General features: G+C 37.5%; 1 protein-coding gene across 1 annotated transcript in view; it reads right to left on the reverse strand.

Moving 5' to 3' along the window:
- Positions 1-14,459, reverse strand: part of LOC102489684 (DNA repair protein complementing XP-G cells) — an 84,614-nt gene that overhangs the window by 50,109 nt on the left and 20,046 nt on the right. The window contains 4 exon segments of the mRNA XM_006141506.3: positions 694-826; positions 12,201-12,295; positions 12,513-12,617; positions 12,897-12,992. Of these exon segments, the coding sequence (XP_006141568.1) occupies positions 694-826; positions 12,201-12,295; positions 12,513-12,617; positions 12,897-12,992 (429 nt within the window).

Raw genomic sequence — 14,459 nt, forward strand, 5'->3', positions numbered from 1 at the left:
ACAAAGGGGGAACATTAATAAATTCTGTTTTTCACTATGAGAAAGGAAGATATTTTATTTATTCAGTTGTGACAACCCTCTTGGCACCAGGTTCTGCAATACATCATTCATGTGGAACACTGCCTGAGGGCATCACGACATAATAGCAAAGTCCTTTGCACCTGTTCTATAATAAACATAAAAGTGGTCTTCCAAGTGATTTCTCTTGTTATGACTAAACAACAGTACCTGAAAAGGCATGTTAAAGCACAATTTACCAAATGCAGTTCTATAAAAGCAGCACAATGTTTAAATCACAGTCTAACTTGAAACTAAGTAGATCACGTAGCCTTTTGATTTCTAAGAAACTGAGAATATGTCTAGAGGAATATGTCTAGAGGCTAGCAGGTGGCTCAGAGATTGGGTTGCTGAATCCACATGGCAGCTTGAAGATCACACACAGTGCATGTGCGTGCGTGCCCAGAATCCTGCGAGGAGAGTGGAGAAGGGATTTTGGCTTGGCCAACGCCCTTAGGGGGGTGATTTCTCACTTTGCCTCTCTCTGTTTCCCTCACTCTCTCTCCAGCAAGCACATGCACCCTACGGCAAAAATCTAAAAAAAAAAATTTTTTTAAAGTCTTAATATTTCTTAAACCACTTTCTACAACACATTTTTCCTGGTTAAGTATCTGTACAAAATATATGAACGCTTACCTGAATGCTTTATTCGCTTTAACAGGGGTTGCTTCAAAGCCAATCGGACAAAAATAATGATTTTGGCAATGATAGATATAAGCTAGTGATTCATCTTTCAATCCATGTGTTAATTTTGACAAGGCCCCTGGAGCTGAAAAGAAACAAACAGACAAACAATCTGAGTGCCCACAAGGTAACATGCATGCTTTACACAAAGGAGTTAGTTAGTGACTGAAAGAAAAGTTTGGCTGAGCTACCCAGACAGTTACTTGTAACACATGAAAATTGCTAAAGGGGAAATGAGAAGATATCAACTACTATAAAAAAAAGAATAAACTTATTTACAGTTTACCCTTTTGAATGAAATTTAAAAAAACTCAACAACAAAGAACTGAAATACATCCTTGCTTCTAATGCAGTAATAAGCACAGTCATATATAAAACTTAGTTACTATTAGAAGGACTGAAAATGGTTATAGATAAAGGAGACAGTGTGGGAAGAGGGTGGGAAAAGGGGAAGAGTGCAAAGAAAGAAATTAAGGAGGAAAATAGAGAAGCAGGACATTTATGGGACATAGAAATGGATTATTATCTGTTTATGATACTGTATTATGTATCCTCCACAGGACCGATATAAAGTGTATTCAGGTGGAGTAAATTCAACTTACAAGCTGAGTGATGTATAGTGATTAAATGTATAAAATAAATTTTAAAAATAAAAAATTAATTAATTAAAAATTTTAGTTACTTAATGAAACTTATTACCTAATATATACAGCCACGGTTTTAACTTTTCTGACTACACATCTCTCACTAAAAACTTCATAATAAAAATGCCCAATATAAGCACATTGATTTATAAACTATGAACATACACTTCTGAGCTAATGTATCTTTACAATAGGTATAAAAAAGGGAAAATTTTATATTACAGTAAAAATAGACTTCTAATAAGTATATAGTACATCCCAACTTAAAGATCATTGGTATATATGGATAAATATAAACTCCAGATAATAAACAAGTTTCCACAATGCAAACTTTCCCCACTGACACACACTCTGATGTTCCATAAAAATTACACAGACTAGAGGAGCAACTTTCAGCCATTTGACAAGGTAACATTTCCACGGAGGCAGGCTGGAAGGACCTCAGCTCCTCCTTACATATTTCCTGTAACTATAGTAGTTGTCAAGTAATTTCAGAAGTATTACAATTAGAAACAAGTTTTTACCATCACTCAATACTCGAAGCCATTAGCTGAGGTTTCATTAACTTACATGTCCTAGAAGAAACTAAATTATTCATGAATGGTAAGTCCATTTAACTGGAAATCTTAGAAATAGTTAAAGTGGTTAATAAAAGCATGTAAGTCATGATTTCAAGGACTTGACTCTCTGGTCACTGAAGCAGCTGAAGACCACTACGAACACAGGTTAATGGCGCTAGTGGTGAGTGAAGGTGCAGGGTCTACTTTCCAACATACAATTCATAATGCCCAAGGAGACAAAAATGTCTGAGGCTTAAACTCTTTCTCCAAGATTGCGTCTAGACCATCTGCACAGATTTTTACATGACCTACCACTGAAGCATCCCTGCAAGGCTGGAGGATCTTTCCTCCTGAAGTCTCTATTTCATATAATAGATGATAAATAAGACTGTTGTGCAATTTTTGGTTGCGATACCTAGACAATAAAAACTGACAACCCAGGGCAGCTCTAGATGAAGAATTATAATAATATTTCATTTCCATTATTGGATTGTGACCATGTCCCTGGACAGTGAGCAAAAGTAAATGTTGAATTTAGACTTCGCATACACTCAATAATTATGAAAAATGTTTATGCAACTGATCTAAAAAAAAATAAAAAAAACTTGAAATCTATTTTAAATAATGAAAATGCTAAAAAGTTTCCCCCCAAAATTAAAAATTTTAACACTTGAAATCTACTTTAAATAATGAAAGTGCTAAACAGTTTTCCCCCCAAATTAAAATTTTTAAGAAAAGAACTTGCATTATAACTTTTTAATGGAAACATTTAAGTATTTCAGACTTTTTCCTTTTCTTAAGTCAAAGGTGATAAAAAAACTTCTTTAGTGTGACTATCCTTTAATTTCCTGATATTTATTTAGGATTTCAGAAGCAAATGAGATAAGCAAAGTCCACTCTTGTTGACATTCACATTATTTTGTCTGCAAAAGAAATATTAGAAAACATGAAGTGTTTTTTTCCCCATGGAGTAGTCTTTATGGGCTTGTGATACATTGTTATGGCATGTGGTATAAAATAATATAAATGACGATATACATTATTATAATGTGTATGGCCTTATAATACTCATGGTTTTTTGTTTTGTTTTGTTTTTTCCAAGCACTCTGATTTGGATCAGGGATCAGCAAACTCTTTCTTAAAGGACCAGAGGGTAAATATTTGGGGGTTTCAAATAGGCACCACTCCTACTTCTCAACTGCCTTAGGACCAGGAAAGCAGCCACAGGCAATATGTGAGCGAATGGATATGGCTGTGTTTCAATAAAACTTTACTCAGAAAACAGCCCATGGCTCATGGGCTGTAGTTTTCCAACCTCCAACTTAAATCATTAATTTTGAAACTCCTTTGAAATGAAATTCCTTCTGCAAGGAAAATTTCATAGCGGACTAGTCAGAAAGAAAAGGTCAAAGCAGAGCTGCTGTAGCCAAAAAAAGGTAGGGAATCTGGGTGCCCAATCTTCTTCCCCACCACCTCTGAAGCACCTACACAGGAAACCATAGGTCTTCCCCACCACCTGTGAGGCACCTATATAGGACACCCTAGGACTCAACTGAGTATAATTTAATAATCTTTGAATTTTCTATTAATGGAAAACCAAGCTCTTGATAAAGAGGTAGCTCTCAAACTTGAGAACATAGAGCTGGTTAAAGGACAAACTGCCAGTACCCATCCTAAGAGTATCTAATCCAGTGGAAGTAGAGCGGGTGGGGAAACAAGGCAAGTAAGCTGCTCTACTAGGAAGATAAAAACAAGTAACTTTAATGAAAGGTAGAATAAGACAATGTCATAACAGAGTTCGAAGGGGAAAAAAAGTACATCAGGTCTAAGAAATCAAAAAGGGATGACATTCAAGATGGAGCTTTCAACAACCCAAATGGAGGAAAGAGCATGAGGAAGAAACAAAACCATTGGAGGAGGAGGGAGAGAATCAGGCAACGTCAGTTCACCCAGTTTAGAATATAGGGAATGATATTATAGAGAAGCCTACCGTAGGGCACCCCTACCATTTCAGGACAAAGTCAGAAAAAGATCACCCTCTGAAATAAAAGATAGTAAATACAGCATTTAATACCTTAAGGTAGACATCTGAGAAAGCAGCTCTATATGAGAAGACATAAATGTGAACTGATGGACGCTAGATTCAGAATGAAGTTCAGTCTGTACCAGGGAATACTTTAAAAACCTGAAACTTAAGAAGCAACCACAACCAAATGCAGAGTCCAGACCAATACGGTGTAGGCAGAGTCTGAAACTTCAGGAATTAGGTGGCCTGCTGCACTACTGAGAGGAGCTGAGGTCCTGTGTGGGCAACAGAGGGTTCTGGTCACTTTCGTATGATGTTTCTCACTTTAAGTAAATACACTAGCATTGTGACACTCTTTGAGTTTGCTCAGTGTGAACTTGTCCTGTAGAGCCTGATCATTCACATAAAGTCCAAAGTACTAATATGTTTTTTTACACCCTCAAAGACAAGAACAGTTCTTCTGGCACTATGATAGGTGATGTGACAACCTATTATCATCCTGCAAGGCCCCACCTCCTCAGTACCTGGAAGACGGCAATGGAAGGCCAATCTGTATTGATTCTAAATGACACTAAGGAGTTCAAGCTTTAAGCAAATACTGGAGAGCTCCTAACAAGGAGAAAGGTAATGAGGGGTCTTCAAAAAGATCATGGGATGTGCATAGTATGAAAACAGCTGTGCATGGATTTTGCACAAAAATAAAATCATACTTGAATCCATTTTCCACAAAATTTAAAGTGCCCTCATACTTCACGTTACAGAGATACACGTGGCATTATGACTTTTATGAACTGGAGAAAATCACTGGATGATGAAAAGAGAATATGAATGCAGCGTCCACCAGAGATTGCAGAGGTGCTGCAGTAAGCTGGTAGTAGAAGGCATTGCTAGGGCCTATGGGAGCTCTGGAGGGATGGCGCAAAGGTAGGTAATTTCTGTCAAGCAAAAATAAAGAATTAAGGGCTAGTCAAGAGTGTGGTAGTTAAGGCAGCTGGATGCCACATGACCGACTATGTCGTCAGAATTCTAGATGCAGCAGCCTGAAAAATATGCTGAGCCTGTGTGTATCCTGAGAGGAGAATGAATGAGAAAGGATTGTGATATGCCCATTGCCTTGGAGGTGCTTTCTCACTCTCTCTATTTCTCAGGTGAGCACATTCACTCTCTAGCAAATTTTAAAAAGAAAAAAAAAAAAGAAGAAGAAGAAGACTTGCTATACCCACTAGAAGCACAAAAGTTCCATGAACATAAGTATAATTTTCAAGCTCAAAGACTAAAAGAATAAATAAATCTAGGAACCAGCAAATGGCATGGCAGTTACATTGCTGGACTCCCACGTAGTTGACCATAGTTTGGGTCCCAGACACAGTGACTTGAAAGTCACGCCAGGTGCATGTGCATGCATGTCCAAGATGCCAGGAAGAGAGTGGAGGAGAAGGGACTACAGCATGGCCATCCCCTCTTGGTGGTAATTTCTCATCTTCTGTCTCTCTGTATGGCAAGCATACATGCCCTGTAGCAAAAATCACTCTCTCAAAAAAAAAAAAAAAAAAAAGAATAAATAAATTTAGACTTCCCTGGCACAAATGTTGAGAGCTAAGTGAATTAAAACTTTAAAGTTATCTGAATACACAGATAATGTTCATAGCTTCTAGCAAACTTTCATTGCAACTAATTTTATCTCTGAAAAAAAATACTTCAACTCATATGAACATTTTATCAGTCCCTTGACTTTGTTTTTATATCATGACTGAGTTAAATTTAGTTACTGAGGAACCGCTGGAAAGAAACAAGCATGGGGGGGTGACTACGACAGAGACAGGCAGTCCTCAGGAAAGCTAAAACCGATTTATGCTTGTAGTCCAGATTATTCTAGAGGCTGAGAGGCAGGAGGATCATGAACTCAGGGTCAGCCTGGGAAAAATAGTGAGACCCTCTTTAAAAAAAGAGCTGGCAGTGGTGTAGGCCTGTAGTGACAAATGGGAGGCTGGGACAAAGGAAGACAAGATGGCAAAATCCTGTCTAATAAATAAGTAAATAATTTCTAAAGAGAAGAACTGAGGAGACAGCAAACTATTGGGAAATAAAGTACAGGTCTCTAAAAGATTCGCATATGAGAATTCTTAATAAAATTATGATACAAAATGTTAAAGTTGAGGTCTAACCTGGGTGGGGCAGTCTGTAATACCCTAGGGTACAGTGCTGGAAGCCACATGGCTAACCAGCATTAGGATTCAGAGTCAGCCCAGGCACTTTAACATCCTGATAAGCTGAATGGCTGGGAAAAGGCATTCGTGTCTTGACAAGACTTTGTTATGGGACTTCTTTCCCTGTGTCTTTTCCTCATACATATGTGTGCACACATGCTCTTTATCATTAAAAATATATATTTTTAAATCTTAACGTTGTATAAGAATTTGGTTGAATTTTTTTTAATGATTTTTTGCTATCGGGTGTGTGCACTCACTGGAGAGACAGAGAGACAGAAAGCGAAAAATCACCCCCCGGTGGGGGATGGTCACACCACAATCCCTTCTCCTCCAGTCTCCTTTCAGGACTTTGGGCACGCACACACACGTGCCTGGTGTGAGTTTCAAGCTGTCAGGTCCGGGACCTGAACCACAGTCAACTACATGGGAGTCCAGTGGCATAACCATATGCCATCTGCTCGTACCAAGAATTTCATTGAAATTTTAAAATTCCAAAATAGTGGTTCCTGAATCAACTCTCTTCAGGACCCTGTTAGTATTTTATTACATTCCATTAATAATATTTTCTTTTTCTATTTTGTCTAATAAATAAGTAAATAATTTCTAAAGAGAAGAACTGAGGAGACAGCAAACTATTGGGAAATAAAGTACAGGTCTCTAAAAGATTCGCATATGAGAATTCTTAATAAAATTATGATACAAAATGTTAAAGTTGAGGTCTAACCTGGGTGGGGCAGTCTGTAATACCCTAGGGTACAGTGCTGGAAGCCACATGGCTAACCAGCATTAGGATTCAGAGTCAGCCCAGGCACTTTAACATCCTGATAAGCTGAATGGCTGGGAAAAGGCATTCGTGTCTTGACAAGACTTTGTTATGGGACTTCTTTCCCTGTGTCTTTTCCTCATACATATGTGTGCACACATGCTCTTTATCATTAAAAATATATATTTTTAAATCTTAACGTTGTATAAGAATTTGGTTGAATTTTTTTTAATGATTTTTTGCTATCGGGTGTGTGCACTCACTGGAGAGACAGAGAGACAGAAAGCGAAAAATCACCCCCCGGTGGGGGATGGTCACACCACAATCCCTTCTCCTCCAGTCTCCTTTCAGGACTTTGGGCACGCACACACACGTGCCTGGCGTGAGTTTCAAGCTGTCAGGTCCGGGACCTGAACCACAGTCAACTACATGGGAGTCCAGTGGCATAACCATATGCCATCTGCTCGTACCAAGAATTTCATTGAAATTTTAAAATTCCAAAATAGTGGTTCCTGAATCAACTCTCTTCAGGACCCTGTTAGTATTTTATTACATTCCATTAATAATATTTTCTTTTTCTATTTTTTTAATGCCATAAGGTATATTAGCATGAGAGACAGAGAGAGACAGGACCCCTCAAAGAAGCTGGTCACTCTGCAATCCCCTTTTCTCCATCTATCCAACCCATCAAAATCCTGGACAGGCACTCACAGTGTGTTCTTCGAGGTGAGGGGTAGGAATTCGAACAACTGTTAACAATATGGAATCTGGCTCCCCCTACACTCAACCACTGTGCCACAGGGCTGACCCAACAATTACATTTTCTTACTAAGGGAATTTTATTAAAGTTACATCACTAATGTTATTCTATAGCCAGAATTTCTTGGCTATCACATTTTATTTCAGAACTTCATTTCTCTAGTTCTTTATGTTACCTTGTTTTTCTTTCTTTTCAATGACTCATCTCTTTCTCCATCATTCCACTCAATCTAGATAGTGCTGATAATAATACAACAAAAAACATAATCTGCTCTAATGAAATCGTCTTGTTAGATAAGCAAAATAAGTAAACAAAAGGAGTGATGAGCGCTGAACCTCAAACCAGCCTCTCCTGAGGCTCTTTATACTACAGTCTTGGGGTGTAAGCATAAAACTGTGTTACAGTGGCTTTCCAGAGTATGCGACACAGAATGCACCATTCTTTTTTTTTTTTTTTTTTTGAGAGGTTTTCGCTATAGGACGCGTGCGCTCGCCAGACAGACAGAGAGAGAGACAGAAAGCGAGAAATCACCCCCCAGGGAGGATGGTCACGCCACAATCCCTTCTCCTCCATTCTCCTCTCGGGATCTTGGGCACGCACGCAGCACACGCGCCCGGCGCGAGTTTTAAGCCACTGGGTCCGGAACGCGAACTGCAGTCTACTACGTGGGAGTCCAGCAACATAGCCATTACGCTAACTGCTGGTTCCAAATGCAGCATTCTTGTCGATGAGTATTTCTATATCCCAAGACAAACATTTTGTTCCACATTCTATTAAAAGAGACTTAAAGTGGTTCCATGAATCAGTTAAGAAATGATTCTGAGATATTCTTAACATTTTTCCAAACATTTATAAGGTAGGAGGCAACATTCAAGGAACTGCTAAGCTGTAAAGGTAAATAAAATTCGTTTCTTGTCCTTTGGACCACATAACAGCTAGAAATCTGAAAATCTGCCAACTGAGAGACTCCAGGAAATGGTGGGAGGCCTTGGGTTCTGATTGTAAGCAGGGGCAGGGCTAGTACAAAGTATAGTGATGCTGTGTTTGGAAGTTCAGGGAGGGAGAGGGCAAGTAGGAGACAAAAGGAATACAAGCCAAAGAAATGGAAAAGTAAACATTTTCCTTTCCACATCATGAGAGAGAGAGCACTTCCAAAGGAAGATTGGTATCTGGATGAAGGGCCACAAAATTCTTTTCTAGAAGTTTCCTAACAGCAATCTCCTGAATCCCTCTGGCTTCATTTCTTCAACCTAGGATTCATTCAGGCAACCCTACTGAGTACCTAGGGATCGGGCACTATGTCGCATAAATAAATGAATTCATACCTGGTCCTCAAGGAGGTAGTCCAGAATTTCCTATAAGAAACCATCCAATGTACAAAGAATTACCCGGAGACAATGAAAGTTCTACCAGAAGCCTACATGGCACTGTGATAACCCACTGGAGGGAGCGATTTACTCCTGCCTGGCAAGGACTTGATCCTGTCTTCCTCCCACAGGAGTCCAGGATGGGGAGATGAACAGGAGCCCACCAAGGTTAAGAAATTCCACATTCCATACATTCCGCAGCAGGCCACTACATATGCAGGGACAGAAACCTAAAGAAAAGACCTGCACTTAGTGAAGAAAAGGGCTTAAGAGAGGAGCCCAATGTGGTTCAACACCACAGGAGATGAGCTGGAGAGAGAGGCTCTGAAGTCATTCTGTCAAGTGACATGCTGAGGATGGTGTCCTTCATCCTCTAGGTCAGGAGTTGGCAAACTACCCCCGCTCCAGACCAATGCTAGTCTCCAGCCTGCAACCTGCAAACTAGAAAAGTTTTTTTAACACTGGAATGGCTAACAATTTAACAAGGTTCTTACAGTTGAGAAACAAAAAAATATTTTGTGATATGTGAAAATTACAAAATATTCAAATTTCAGTACCCGCACAATTTTCCTGAGACAGAGTCACAACATTTGTTTACGTATTGTCTATGGCTCCCTTCAAGATCCAAGAACAGTGAGGAGTAGCTGTGACTGTTTCAGGATGACATGCCCCACGAATTCCAGAATATTTACTACCAGGTCCTTTACAGGAAGAGTTGGCTGACCACTGCTCTAGGTTAATGACTCAGTATGAACACAGCCAAATGGTTACACAAGATAAACCCTTAGAGCTAATGAACAAAATATTAGAATGTTTATTTATATGTATGAAAGAAGTCTATATTTTCAAAAGAAATTAAGTTTTACTAATATTTATTTTATGGATTCTTCGTACTTAACTCTGCATTTTGATGCCCAGGCCATGTGTGTGCTGTCCCTACAGAAAGGCAGGAGTTCTGCACAGTGACTGGCTCACGCTGCAGATGACTGAACCTCAACACCTACTCCCCCACTTGCTTTCAGTGAACTGCTCTGTATTCAGTTTATAGTGTACCTGATGTCATCAGTGTAAATTCTGCAAGGCCCTTAATGAACAGAATCATTATTATACTTTCTGATAACTGGAAAATGACTATAAAAATCTTACAGACTAAAAAAGGGTTCAGTTTGTCTTATAAAAATAAACGTAGAAGAAAAGAACTACAAAAGATAAAGCCAAGCCAGTGGCTGATACATACAAATTTCATATTAAATACTAAAAAAAGTTCCAATATGTTAAAAACAATAAAGGGGCTTGAAAATATGAGTAAGGAACCAGAGACTACTTTTAAAACTAAGCAGATGTTTAAAAGAATTCAATGCTTTAGAATGAAACACATGATTGAAAAAAAATTTTTAATTCTAATTCAATGGTAGTATCAAAAGCAAACTAAACACCACGAAAGAGAGAATTAGCAAACTATAAAATAAATCCTTTCTTTTCATTGTCTGATCAAATACTGAGAGTTCTGTGTTGACTGTCTACTAGAAACAGAAAAACAAAGTAAAACCAACACATCACTCAAAGTTGTCTTTCTCACAGGGATAGACAGGCCCAAAGCACAGAATTCAGTAGTGAAGAATAAAAGTTGGTACCTATTGCATTCTTACTCTGCATAATACAAAGTGTTACATGTATTATAAATGTCTTCTTTTATCTTCACAGAAACCTAGGAAGTACAAATATGGAAAAACAAAAAGTCTCTACTGTAGCACATAAGTTCACAAAACACGTATGTATACAAATCAACATGTAGTCTCCATGTATGCCTGACTCATAACCAAGCTGATACACCCAATATTTGTAACCAGAAATACACCCTACTCTACACTCAATCCTTCTCCTTGGTAAACCATAAACTACCTGTTGACAATGACTCTCCCATTAACCAATCCACAAGCCCTTTTCTCAACTAGGTCTCAATCTTTGACTTCTGTATCCGTTTTAGCAAGCATCCTGCTCAATCAATTTATAGAATCCCCTACCCCAAACTTGATGTCTATACCCTTGGCCTGCTTTTAGCAAGAAGCCTATTGTGCCATTTGAGCAGGATTCCTCCCCTGTCCTTGAAATCTCCTCCTAGTAATTTTCAACCCATTAACCCCATCACTGAGCTCCTTGGTTTAAATTCCCATGTGCCTTTATTACGTTTGCCATTGAGCCTGATCTCTCATTCCCACTGCAATACCCATATTGCAACTGTCTAGAATAAAGTTTTTCTGAACAGTTTAATAAGTGTCAGAATAATTTTTTCTTTAATAATGTATTATAATTTTCTGATTTATACATTCAAAATATTATTCAAATCATTTAAAAAATAAAAGATGTTATATAATGTAATTAGCCTCTAAACTAAAATAACCCTTGAAATCAACATCACTAGTATCTCTGTTATAACCAAGACTATTTTATAATAGAACTTTGTCACTTTCATAATCTATTATCTTCTCATTATATAGGTCTAACATCATGTAGGTCTAACATTAAATATTCTCAAATCCTTACATTCCCTTTTAGAAAAAGGAACTGCTCCTTGAGAAGTTTACTACATAAACACATGCACATACCATAGACTCAAACAATCAAAAAAATGTATTAGATTAGTATTTATGACATGCCTTAAACTTCTACAAGTCCTACATACAAAGATAAGGAGAAATAAAAATATTAAACTGTGTATTAAAAAGTGCCCCACAGAGACCAGCAGTTAGCGTAATGGCTATGTCACTGGATTCCCATGTAGTCGACCACAGTTCGAGTCCTAGACCTGGTGGCTTAAACTCATGCCAAGTGCGTGTGCATGTGTGCCCAAGATCCCAAGTGGAGAATGGAGGAGAAGGGATTGTGGCATGGCCATCTCTCTCTGTCTTTCTGGCAAGCGCACGCACCCTATAGCAAAAACTTCTCCAAAAAAAAAAAAAAAAAGTGCCCCACGGATTGCTGTCACAATTTCCCCCTGGAGAGAGAGGATTAGCAGTGTCTCATGAATGAAAATGGCCAGTCTTTGAGATGGACCCTAAAGCACAAGTGTGTGCACATGCAAAACGTCTATATGTTGTGTGTGTGTAAATCTTTTATATGTTTACTTACCAGTTTCTCCAGCTGTTTTATTCTTCCCATGAGGTTTATATAGAACGTAAGAGCATCCTTTAACATGGAAGTGATCATTAATTTGTCTAAACCATCTGAAAATAACAAGAAGATATGCTCAGAGCAACAGTTTTATAACAAAAATGGTACTACTCCTTGTCTAGACAAATTAAGGCATAGCAGAAGTTTCGCAAATCTGTGAAAGGTTGGAGACTAGCAGCTGGATACATGGGTCTCTACTAGCATTCATCTAGAGCATTATACTTTACAGAACTGGAATTAAGGTATTGCCTATAAGTGGGGTCTTCATACCTCATGAGTGTTGTATTTCCAGTGAAGGGACCAAACCTAATATCTTCAAAAGGGGGTTGAAAGCCCAAAATATGTAAAGCTTCTTCTTGGGTAATAGGTGGAAGACTGCAAAATAAACATTGCCCTTCACTGTATAATTCCAACCATATAATTACAACATATCTCAATGTTAATATGTCTAAAACAATTTAAGTAATATTATACATTTCACTTTATTGAAAATAATGTGTGAATTATTTCTCTTAATCTTAAAGGCTTATAACAAAATATAGCAGTTTTTTTCTTAATTTATGAAAATCTATTCTAAAAATCCATCATAAAAAAGCAATATCAAATTACTTCCCAATATGGAATTTAGGAATACAAATAAATTGACATACTTACTTTCCAGCTCCCATTGTGCTATATAAGAAATTCCAACAGGAAATTAATGAGGAGATACCACAAGAAGTCTTATATTGTGGTCGGCTTATGCAGTACCTAAGAAAACAAAAGACTGTTTATTTAAATGAATAAGAAATAAGCACAAAAGATATATAAAATGGATAGAAACTAAAAGTGTTAATATAATTAACACTTTGATCATTTGAATCAATGTAAAATCATTATTCAGTAAAACATTTTTGTATTGGTTAAGCGTATTATGAATGCAAATAAATCAGGCATTTGAATTATGACTAACTGCTAGTTAAAGTGGATGCTATCCAAGTCAACGGAAAAAATTGATGACATAAAAATTTAAACATTAACTATTAAAATGTCAGTATATGCCTACTTGAGTGACATACATGATTATTTGCAACTTCAGAAATATTGGAGAACCAGAACAAAGTATTGTCTACATGCACCAACATTTCAGAGAGATTCTTCAACTCGAAGTAGAAATATCCATTTATCCCTGTGTCCATGGAAAGACAGAACAGTGGTTCTACTATCACAGAGGATTTTTAAAGACATAACACAAAATCCTTCTATGACACAATTTAGTTGTATTAAGTAGCCCAGACAATTTTCCAAATAGATATTTCAAGAGAAGAGATGAAGGTTAACATGAAGAACAGGTTATTCAATTTTAAAGAAAGAGTAAGGTTGGCTTTCTCAAATTATCTTTTCCTAACTAGTGAAGGGCCTTATGAGTTGTCAAATGAGAAAGAAAAACAAGCCTTATATTACTAGGTTAAGGGTAGTTTTTTTTATTTATTTATTTTTTAATCATTTTTTTCCATACATTCAATCACATTATTATTTGTCTTACAAAGTGGATATTTCAACAGGTGAATATTTCTCCCTAGTACAGTTGATAAAACTACAAAATATCTTCAACAGATAATATCACACCTCTTTGTGCCATTAATGCTTTGCCTCCCTATCCCTCCCCCAAATGTCCTTCCTCAGGACCCTTCTCTTTCACACATACTATATCTGATATTTACATCTATATACTGTGTTTCTATATCCTTTAGTCAATCAGTTTCAGTCATAGAGTGCGGACACTCTGTATATATTAAGTGGGGACATACAATGCCTCTCCTTCATAACCTGCCTTGCTTCATTCAGCAGTAAGTCTTCCATATTCATCCACTTCCTGTCAAAAGCCAGGGTTTTGTTGTTTTTTGTGGCTGAATAGTATTCCATTGAGTATATGTGCCACAGTTTTTCTATCCATTCATCTGCATTTGGGTTGTTTCTACGACTTAGCAATTGTGAAAAGTGCTGTAATAAACATCGATGTGCAAGCACTTTTCTGATTAAGTATTCTTCTGTCCTTTGGGTAGATATCAAGGAGTGGGATTGCTGGATCATATGGTAATTCTATTTGTAGGTTTTTGAGGAATCTCAAATTGTTCTCCACAGTGTTTGGACCAATTTACATTTCCACCAACAGTGTAAGAGAGTTCCCCTTTCACCACACCCCCGCCAGCACTTATCGTTTTTTTTTGTTTTTTT

Source organism: Tupaia chinensis, unplaced genomic scaffold (assembly GCF_000334495.1).
Source record: "Tupaia chinensis unplaced genomic scaffold, TupChi_1.0 Scaffold000057_1, whole genome shotgun sequence".
NCBI lineage: Eukaryota > Metazoa > Chordata > Mammalia > Scandentia > Tupaiidae > Tupaia > Tupaia belangeri.